Raw genomic sequence first — 10,432 nt, 5'->3', positions numbered from 1 at the left:
GCGGGGGCAGCGGCTTAAGCAGGGAAACTCAGACTTACCTCTCCCCGGCCACATTCACCAGCTCATCCAGGGGGATCCTGAGGCGTTCCCAGGCCAGCCGAGAGATGTAGTCCAGCATGTTCTGGGTCTTCCCTGGGGCCTCTTTCCGGTGGGATGTGCCTGGAACACCTCACCAGGGAGACTTCAAGGAGGCATCCTGACCAGATGCCCGAGCCACCTCATCTGTCTACTCTTGAAGTGGAGGAGCAGCGACTCTACTCTGAGCCCCTACCGGATAAGCGAGCTTCTTATACTATCCCTAAGGGAGAGCCTGGCCACCCTGCGGAGAAAACTCATTTCGGTACATCGAGAGCTTTGCCTTTTGGCTCAGCTCCCTCTTTGCCATGACAGACTGATGCAGATTCTGCATCACTGCAGACGCTGCACCAATCTGCCTGTCGATCTCCTGCTCTATCCTTCCCTCACTCGTGAACAAGACCCCGAGATACATGAACTCCTCCACTTGGGGCAAGACCTCATTGCCAACCCATAGAAGGCACTCCACACTTTTCCAGCTGAAGACCATGGTCTCGGATTTGGAGGTGCTGATTTTCATCCCAGCCGCTTCACACTCGGCTACAAATTGCTCCAGTGAGAGTTGAAAACCACGGCCCAATGAAGCCAACAGAACCACATCACCCGCAAAGAACAGAGACCCAATCCTGAGGCCACCAAACCGGATCCCCTCAACGCCCCGGCTGTGCCTTGAAAAATCTGTCCATAAAAGTTATGAACAGATTCAGTGACAAAGGGCAGTCTTGGCAGAGTCCAACCCTTACCGGAAATGATTCTGATTTACTGTTGGCAATACGGACCAAGCTCTGACACCAGTCGTACAGGGACCGTACAGCTCGTATATAGGGGTCCAGCACTCCATAGTCCCGGAGTACCCCCCCACAGGTGTCCCCGGGAGACACAGTTGAACGCCTTCTCCAAGTCCACAAAGCACATGTAGACTCGTTGAGCGAACTCCCTTAAGTGTAGAGCTGGTCCACTGTTCCACGACCGGGACGAAAACCACACTGCTGCTCCTCAATCCAAGGTTCAACTATCCGACAGACCCTCCTCTCCAGCATCCCTGAATAGACCTTACCAGGGAGGCTGAGGAGTGTGATCCCCCTGTAGTTGGAGCACACCCTCCGGCCCCCCCTTTTGAAGAGGGGGCCCACCACCCCAATCTGCCAGTCCAGGGTAACAGTTCCTGATGTCCACGCGATGGTGCAGAGGTGTGTCAACCTAGACAGCCCTACAGCATCCAAAGCCTTTAGGAACTCTGGGCAGACCTCATCCACCCCCGGGGCCCTGCCACTGAGGAGCTTTTTAACCACCTCAGCGACCTCAGCCCCAGAGATGGGAGAGCCAACACCAGGGTCCCTAGACTCTGCTTCCTCATCGGAAGATGTGTTGGTGGGATTGAGAATGTCTTCGAAGTATTTCCTACTCCGCCTCACAATGTCCCGAGTCGAGGTCAGCAGCCCCCCATCCCCACTGGAGCATTGCTTTCCCCTCCTGAGCCGCCGGATGGTGGACCAAAATCTCCTCGAAGCCCTCTGGAAGTCATTCTCCATGGCCTCTCCAAACTCCCCCCATGCTCGTGTTTTTGCCTTAGAGACTGCCAAAGCTGCTTTCCGCTTAGGCTTGTCGATACCCATCAGCTGCCTCTGGAGTCCCACAGACCAAAAAGGCCTGATAGGACTCCTTCTTCAGCTTGAGGGCATCCCTCACTGCTGGTGTCCACCAACGACTTCAGGGGAAAGTTCCACTCTGACTGTCTTATTTATTTTATATGTATGATGATCACATGTCCGTGAGCAAATGGAGTACCTTCCTGTTTCAGTCATTTTACATCAGTATATTGTTTTATCCTGGTTGATCAGCTAAGACAAGAAGAGTCTTCACTCCTTTCAATACACTCTGTATTCATATATTGCTCCCAAATGGTCATGCTGATACCTCCCAAACTTATTATCTGACAAAAATCATATCTGTGTACCTCATCTCTAAAAGCATAGGTTGCCTTTCCAAAGTCTTTCTGTCATGTTCCTTCAAAGAAAATTTATGAATTGGGATTGAAGGAGGGTCAGGAGTTGAAGATCTCCATCAAGCTCAACGATGACTGCACTACATAAGTCCACCTCTACAGATAAAGTCTAAAGATGAACTAGCATGAAGTTAAACTGGTAAATATTTCAAACATCTCTTCTTTTTTCGGACCTCTCTTCCTGCCCCTGCTGCAGCTTTGCTGTTAACATTGGCCATGATTCTGACAACATTGCATTGCACTTCAACCCTCGCTTTGACTACTCAGAAGACAGCAACACCATTATCTGCAACTCCTTGTCCAGGAAATTCTGGGGTGAGGAGCAACGTGAGGGAAATTTTCCCTTCTCACATGGGGAGGAATGCAAGGTGTGTTACATTACAGTCATTTAGCAGACGCTTTTATCGAAAGAGACTTACCGTGGTCAGGCAGTAACGTTATGGGTCTGAACTCTGGTCTTCCGCAAGGGAGATGGATACTCTGCCAACATTGAACAATATCTTTCCCTATATGGATATTATTCATTTAATTGCATGCAAAAGAAAATGAAAGTAAAGCCACTGGACTGGCCTGCCTGCAGTTTTGAACTGTCCCCAACAAAAAGTGTATGGGGACTTAAAAAAAAAAAACTTTCATACATTTACACATCTTTAAAATGTGTTTGCAGGAAGAATGTGAAAGAAATAACAACTGGAATATTTCACACTGGACAAAACATATTTGAAGAAATATGTGAAGGAATAGCAATATTTCAAAAGCTTTACTGTCGCCAACTTCAGTTTCTGATATGTTTCAAAGCTGAAATGCAAGAATAGATTACTATTAATAAAATTAAATTACTTTTGGAGACAAAACACATATTCAGTCTTTGATATTTTGCATCAACAGTGCAAAATGCATTGTTCTAACCACCTATGCCACAATTTCTTCATTTAATGCTTTACATTTCTACCTGGTAAATGGTAAGTAAATCAAAGCATAGCTATGCTCCGCTGCATAAGGTCTTAAAACTAGCTGCAATTTACTGCAAGGCCCACCTTGCTACCAGTGACGTGCAATGAAGTTTTTTGGTTAGTGAGGCACTGATTTACAATTACACCAACATACCCACTGTTACAAACTCTTCAGTGAGAAAAGTAGCTATTGGTAACCCTAAAAGTAGCTAGAAGTCGCTAAATGACATCATCAATGTGCATAATAGCCTGGTACATATAGTTGTAATGGAGGCTGCCATGGAGAGGAATGTTGTGGGAAAGGCAAAAATTGAAGAAAAGGCCATCTAACAATGTTTAAAAAGGCAAAACTAATAAAAATTAAATAAATCTTTGGTTTATATTTTCTGTTGTCGTAGTTTAATTTTATTAAATGTAGGTTGTTTTCTAATTAGGCGGCCACAACATGTCACAACACTTTTAACTTTCTAAATATTTTCCTCCACACTCTTCATTAAAAGACATTAAGATCTGACAGTGAGCCAGCACGGGATCATCCAGCAGCAGCTTTCTTCGTTTCATTTTCAGCCTTGTCATGAAACAGAGGTGATCATCTCCTGCTCTGAATGCAGCTACTGCTGCTGTGTGAAGCCTCTTCTGATTGCTTTTGGACAGGGGAGGGGCCTGCGCAGCACCCATTCCTCATTAAGAAAAGAATAAATTACTTTCATATACGTCAGTCTCTAATACTACCAGAGAAAGTCGCTAGATTTGTCGCTAGTTGCTTTTCTTTTTTTTTTAATTAAAGAAAAAAAAAAAGGTCGCTATGTTGGCAACACTGCACACACCATACTGGTGTGTGTGTGTGTGTGTGTGTGTGTGTGTGTGTGTGTGTGTGTGTGTGTGTGTGTATGTGTGTGTGACCCCTTGAGGTGAGGCAGAGTACTGTTTTCCTCACCTACTGACTTCTTTCTGCACTTTATTGGTCGATAAATGGGAATATTTCTCTCACAAATACATTGAAGACATTACACAGACTGTAGAGAGTCATGGTGTATAACAAATATTTCTGTAAAATTTATGTTGGCGATATGCTGCGGAACAGAAACAGGCACGTGCCATGCAACCCAGTTTCTGCGACCTGCTTATAATTCCCCTTCACCACATTCATGGCTCCTAAAAAATTAACCTGCCTGTCCAACATCTGCACAGCATCAATAATTTAGAGAAGACATCTTCTTGTTTAATCTTGACACTCATTAGATATCTGAACCTGTTCCATCTGGTTGTATTATGACAGGCAGATTTTACAGCTGTTACCAGCAAAGCTCAGTTAATAAATAAAATAATAGACATTAAATGCAAACAAAAGAAGAATTCTTCTCCTTATGGCGGTGGAAGGTATATGAATGCTAACCTTACAAAGGGGTAAATCTCCTGCAAGCCATGGAAATAGCATGTAATAAACAGGTATGGAGGCATACCAAGCCTGGATACGGCATGCCAGGGGTATTTTTCCCGTTGCCTGGCCAGACAAAATGTGGCCTGTGATGTGGATGAAGTGCTGTGGCCTGACCCAGTACGGCGAAATGATGCAGCGGCTGAGTAATGCACTTCTCATTTGTTTAAGTTTGTACCTTATTTTTACGTAGGCTTACTGTATACAAGTGCTAAATGCACAGGTTATTTGTTTTGCCACATGCATTTAGCCTACAGTGAACAAAAAACATTTATTTCTACAAATTCATGTCATGAGCATTGTGTGTTCCATTTTTCTACCTTGTGTTTATTGACTGCTCAGTCGTGTATTTTAATTTTCATTGGCTTAGGGGATGATTTAACAACATAGTTCAGTTTTGGGCACATATTAAGCTGTTTTGAGGTGAGAGTTTGGTTTTGTAAGAGGAGTCCAAGGTTCTGTGAATGTAGCTTGAAAATTGGGTTTCATGTTCACAGTTCACAAGGAGAAAAGCTTTCGGGAAACATGCCTTATCAGTCGAGAAAAACTGTTATGATGATCAGTGATTAGACACTTCACTTTCTCTGTAAAAGCGCTATAATCATCCAATAATTACAAGTTAATGTCATCTGCAAAAAGGCGGACTTACAAAAGCCACTGAGCTTGTTAAAAAGTTTAACTACAATTTACAGCCCTTTGCGCTGTCTGTTCGATATTACAGTATAATTACTGTTGGCTATATGTAGTGTTGTTGTGCTGTAGGAAAAAATAAGACAGGCAATTATTTTACAACATGCATTTATTTTCCTTTAACAGGCAGTGAAAAAAGTATCTGTAAACATTAAAAATATGATGTTAACAGCTGGCATGGTTGACTGTCAACATTTATTCTGAAAACACATTTTCACTTTCTAAAAGAAAAAACACCAATTCTAAAAAAAACAGTTTTACAGATTTACTAACCACAAAAGCACAAAAAAAAGTGTATTTATGTGAATAATATTACTTTGAGAAACATAAATATGATTATCACCAGTATGTAATATAAATAAGACTAATTAAGCAGGATAAAATACTGTGTGCGATAGAATACCACCCCATCCCTGGTATGCTTCCTGTTCTCAGCGTCACCTTGCAGAATATATAAAGCACTCACCTGTCTGCAGAGGATTTTCATTCGAGGTACAAACAACTGAAGACAGTCAAGATGGTAAGGTGTTTCATTAATTGGGTATTTATTTTCCAGATGTGTATTTTATTATTATTATTATTATTATTATTGTTATTATTATTATTATTAATTGTATAATACTAAAGATAGGCTTAAGAGGACTAATTTTCTAATAGCAATATTGCACCAGCATGTGCTGCTCGCTGTCTGTTTGTGGCTTTTGTACTGTTTATTAATGTAAACATTAATAAACAAATAAAATGTGGCCTGACCCAGTATGGAGAAATAATGCTGTGGCTGAGTAGCTAATGCACTTCTCATCATTTGTGCTTTATTTTTACGTAGGCTTACTGTATACAAGTACTAAATGCAGGTTATTTGTTTTGCAAATATACTTTATTTTATTTTATTTTATTTATTTATTTATTTTTTAAAGCTGGCATGACGTGTCTGCTCTTCTGGTTTATGATCGTTAAGCCCTGTTACACATTGATCATAATCATGAATGAGTTTAGAAATGGATTTATAATGGCAGAGTCTCAAACTTACCACCGTTCCTTTCTAACATTCCGGCCTACCTACGATACACACACCAAGAACCAAAACATTTTTGTTCCTTGTGCTGGATCCAGCCTGTGTTTCCTGGATCAGCAGTGGACGAGGCTCACCTGTTAGCTCCTCCTTTCCGCCGGTTGGAAAGGAGGAGCCAGCCACTTTTGGCGTATCTGTGGTGAAACCTCAAACCTGTATTTCAAGTGTGCATTTATCCTGAATTTCTGGTGAAAGCAACCATCACCAGCAATTACTTCCGGATTTCTAAATGAAGCTTTTCTCTTTCTCTCGGTGTCTGTCTTGTCTTACAGTACATGCAGAACGATCGATAATAACTATTATTAAACATATTTATTAACTGAAATACCAAGTACCAATTCATAAACTCTTCAGATCAAAAAACATGAACATGGGACTCTTGACATGGCTTGAGGCTCACACTAGTGCCAACTTAACTCCCCCAGCCCAGTGCCTGCAACACTCAAACAACTAAGTATGTAATTCAGATGTTATGAATTAACTCCATATGTCAAGCCAAAAATAAAAAAAAATATATATATATATAATTTGTGTTAGTCACAATGATAAGGTGATTAATAAAAAATAAGGTTTGCATCTTGCATAACAGTAAACTCATATGAATTCAATACACTACATTTAGTGTGGTTCAGACAGGGAGGAACTGGAAAAAGAGGGTAAAAAAGACATAGCAGTTTTTTCATAGGCCTATGTCAGTAAATTTATCTACACTTCCACAGAAGTTATGTTTTATAGTTATTTTATTTTTAGTTTGTTTTACTCATGATCATATATTCTATCTAAGTACACAAGGCTTTTTAGGATCCAGGAGAAAGGATGGTTTGGGAGATTTTTCTTTAAAACTGGCACAATAAACTTGTATTGTGTTACTTTTTTTAATTTATTACAATACATTTGGCAGTAAAAGAATGGCTGTTGAACTAGTGTTGAAACAATATGTCACAGGCACATTTTAATGTCAGGCTTATTTTTGCGCTGCTTCTGTTGCTAGGGGTGATTTTGTAACTGTGACCTGGCAACCCTGATACATTTTTACCCCTCAGCCACACATTTTAAGGTTAAAACGAGCAGAGTTTGGCGGAGGCGACCACAAATGGCAGTCCCTGTCATCTTTCAAAACATATTTCATATTTGTCACCGCAGCATTTGGAATTGATGATGGCTCATCGCCAAGGTTATGTATATTTTTCACTATCACATATGGTAGCTTAAAAAAACACTTTACTAAAATTCACCTTGTAATTGATGGTTTCTATCATTTGAAATGTAGCTCAATAGGCTGTAGCAATATTGACTGTGTATGTGTGTGTGTACTGTATATATATATATATATATATATATATATATATATATTTACAATATAAATAAATAATACTTTAAAAACAGAAATGAGTGTCATTGCTATCTGAAACAGCCTGCAAGACAAGACAGACACAGAGAGATGCCTTATTTTGAAATCTGGGAACAGTCATGGTGGCATTAGCTTTAAGATTACCAAGGCTTTAGGGTTGTCCCTCTGTGCTGTAGGTCCCTCAGTAGTTGGTTTTGTTAATGCTTCTCTTCTCTGGGTTGTGTTCCAGCTACTTTTTGTTTTGTTCTGTTTTTTATAACCTTCTTCTGAACTTCTGTATATAAAGTCTATATGGCTTTTTTTTTTTTGTAGAGTTAAGGTTGTGGTCCCTGTCTGCACACATCCACTGTAGCAGAAAGTTCCACTCTGACCATCTTTTTATTTTATATGTATGATGATCACATGTCAGTGAGAAAATGGAGTACCTTCTTGTTTCAGTCATTTTACATCAGTACATTGTTTTATCCTGGTTGATCAGCTAAGATAAGAACAGCGCCTATCTTCACTCCTTTCATTACAGTCTGTATTCATATATTGCTCCCAAATGATCCCGCTGTTATCTCTCAAACTTATTATCTGACAAAAAATCATATCTGTGTACCTTATCTCTAAAATCATAGGTTGCCTTTTAATGTTAGAAGATAAAAATTAGCTGTCACTTTGAGGCCTGTATCTTACTCATTGTTTTTAGCTCTTCCCAAGGAGAGAATAGACAATACCTCTGGAAACTTTGAACACCACTTAAAATGTGTCAATAATTTCCAAAGTCTGTCATGTTCTTTCACAGAAAATTTATGAATTGGGATTCAAGGAGGGGCAGGAGTTGAAGATCTCCATCAAGCTCAGCAAGGACTGCACTACGTAAGTCCACCTCAGTCTACAGATGAAGTCTAAAGATGAACTAGCATGATGTTAAACTGGTTAATATTTCAAACATCTCTTCTTTTTTCTGACCTCTCTTCCTGCCCCTGCAGCAGCTTTGTTGTCAACATTGGCCACGATTCTGACAACATTGCGTTGCACTTCAACCCTCGCTTTGACTACAACCCTGACGATGCAGGATGCCGCAACATCATTGCCTGCAACTCTATGTCCGGGGGATCCTGGGAAGAGGAGCAACGTGAGGAAAATTTTGCCTTCTCACGTGGGGAGGAATGCAAGGTGTGTTACATTACAGTAATTTAGCAGACGCTTTTATCCAAAGCGACTTACAAAGGTCAGGCAGTAGCGTCAAGGGTCTGAACTCTGGTCTGGTCAAGGGAGACGGATGCTCTCCCAACTGAGCTATCCAGCCTATTAGAGCGGTACAGGGATAGAGTCAAGCAGCTGTCTAATATCTCATGCCTGTGCCAAAAAACATGCTGCATTTAAATATTTTGTCCTTGTTTTACCAATAAAGGCTGTTTTTTAATCTGATGACAGTTCATTCAAAGCTTAAATTACTTTATCTGAAATAATATTTGCAGGACATCCTTGGCAATGTAGTGTATTTATTGTAGCCATTTGGATTGTTGCACAATATCTTTTCCTATATGGATATTATTAACTTAATTGTTCCTGAGACAGATAAAGTCCTAAACTGAAGTCGCTGAAAGTTTTTTTGTTTGTTTGTTTGTTTTTGAGTAACAGCCAGAAATGAATCAAATAAACTGTTTCTCTCCTCTTTTTCTATCTCTCAGTTGAACTTCAGCTTCAACAATGAGGAATTTCACATCACACTTCCTGATGGAAGCATGATGAAATTCCCCAATCGTCCGGGAGAGCTTAAGTATGAATACTTAAACGTCAGTGGTGCAGAGTTCAAAGGACTCGAGATGGTGTAGGAGCTGGCCTAATCTGGCCAGAAATGGGTCCACTTTGTGCTTGTTGCTGAGAGGTTGCTGATGTTGTAATAAGAATAAACAGCCTGAAGATGGAGCCACACTTCTTATTTCACTGCAAGTTTAATGGGCATCTTCATAAATGCTGTTTTCTGTTGTTTTGTTCCATAACAACTGTGACTTAAGTCATCATAATAAATCTAAATTCATTATAACCTAACCCTACTGTCCCACCTTTTTTTCCTGATATGTTTCAGAACAGAAATGCAAGAATAGATGACTATCAAAACAATTACTTTGGGAGACAAAACACATATTCAGTCTCTGGTATTTTGCATCAACAGTGCAAAATGCATTGTTCTAACCACCCATAAAACAGTTTCTTCATTTACTGCTTTACATGTCTACCTGGTAAATGGTAAATAAATCAAAGCATAACGATGCTCTGCTGCATAAGGTCTTAAAACTAGCTGCAATTTACTGCTAGGCCCACCTTGCTACCAGTGATATGCAGTGAAGTTTGGTGAGACACTGATTTTCAATTGTAAGAACTGAAAAGAGCTTCTTATTTCAATATTCATTCAACAGCATGCAACTACTGGTAATGTTTCATATTCAATCAGCATTTATTCAATTACACCAGCATATACACTGTTACAAACTCTTCATTGAGAAAAGTAGTTATTGGTAACCCTAAAAGTAGCTAGAAGTCACTAAATGACATCATCAATGTGCATAATAGCCTGGTACATATAGTTGTAATGGAGGCTGCCATGGAGAGGAATATTGTGGGAAAGGCAAAAATTGACGAAAAGACCAGCTAAAAATGTTTAAAAAGGCAAAACCAATAAAAATAAAACAAATTCTTTGGTTAGTATTTTGTTTTGTTGTAGTTTAATTTTATTAAGTGTAGATTGTTTTCTAATTAGGAGGCCGCAACATGTCACAACACTTTTAACTTTCTAAATATTTTCCTCCACACTCTTCATTAAAAGACATTAAGATCTGACAGTGAGCCAGCGCGGGAT

At 40.1% G+C, this 10,432-nt stretch overlaps 1 protein-coding gene across 1 annotated transcript; it reads left to right on the top strand.

Annotated features, from left to right (window-relative positions):
- The first annotated feature begins 5,647 nt into the window (after nucleotides 1–5,647).
- Nucleotides 5,648–9,622, top strand: LOC121638311 (galectin-2-like). The gene is made up of 4 exons (XM_041983018.1): nucleotides 5,648–5,681; nucleotides 8,372–8,445; nucleotides 8,562–8,745; nucleotides 9,264–9,622. Exons 1-4 carry the CDS (start codon nucleotides 5,679–5,681, stop codon nucleotides 9,405–9,407), a joined length of 405 nt encoding a protein of 134 aa, XP_041838952.1. The 5' UTR covers nucleotides 5,648–5,678; the 3' UTR covers nucleotides 9,408–9,622.
- The last annotated feature ends 810 nt before the right edge of the window (nucleotides 9,623–10,432 follow it).

Source organism: Melanotaenia boesemani, chromosome 4 (genome assembly GCF_017639745.1).
Source record: "Melanotaenia boesemani isolate fMelBoe1 chromosome 4, fMelBoe1.pri, whole genome shotgun sequence".
In the NCBI taxonomy this organism is placed as follows: domain Eukaryota; kingdom Metazoa; phylum Chordata; class Actinopteri; order Atheriniformes; family Melanotaeniidae; genus Melanotaenia; species Melanotaenia boesemani.
Note: the sequence above shows the minus strand (reverse complement) of the source record. Positions and strands in the feature narration are given on the sequence as shown.

What these genes read in the sequence shown, in the direction of transcription:
- LOC121638311 (XM_041983018.1), top strand. An exon ending in CTCAGCAAGGACTGCACTAC is followed by an intron (nt 8,446 to 8,561) that starts GTAAGTCCACCT and finishes CCCCTGCAGCAG; the next exon opens with CTTTGTTGTCAACATTGGCC. An exon ending in CACGTGGGGAGGAATGCAAG is followed by an intron (nt 8,746 to 9,263) that starts GTGTGTTACATT and finishes TCTATCTCTCAG; the next exon opens with TTGAACTTCAGCTTCAACAA.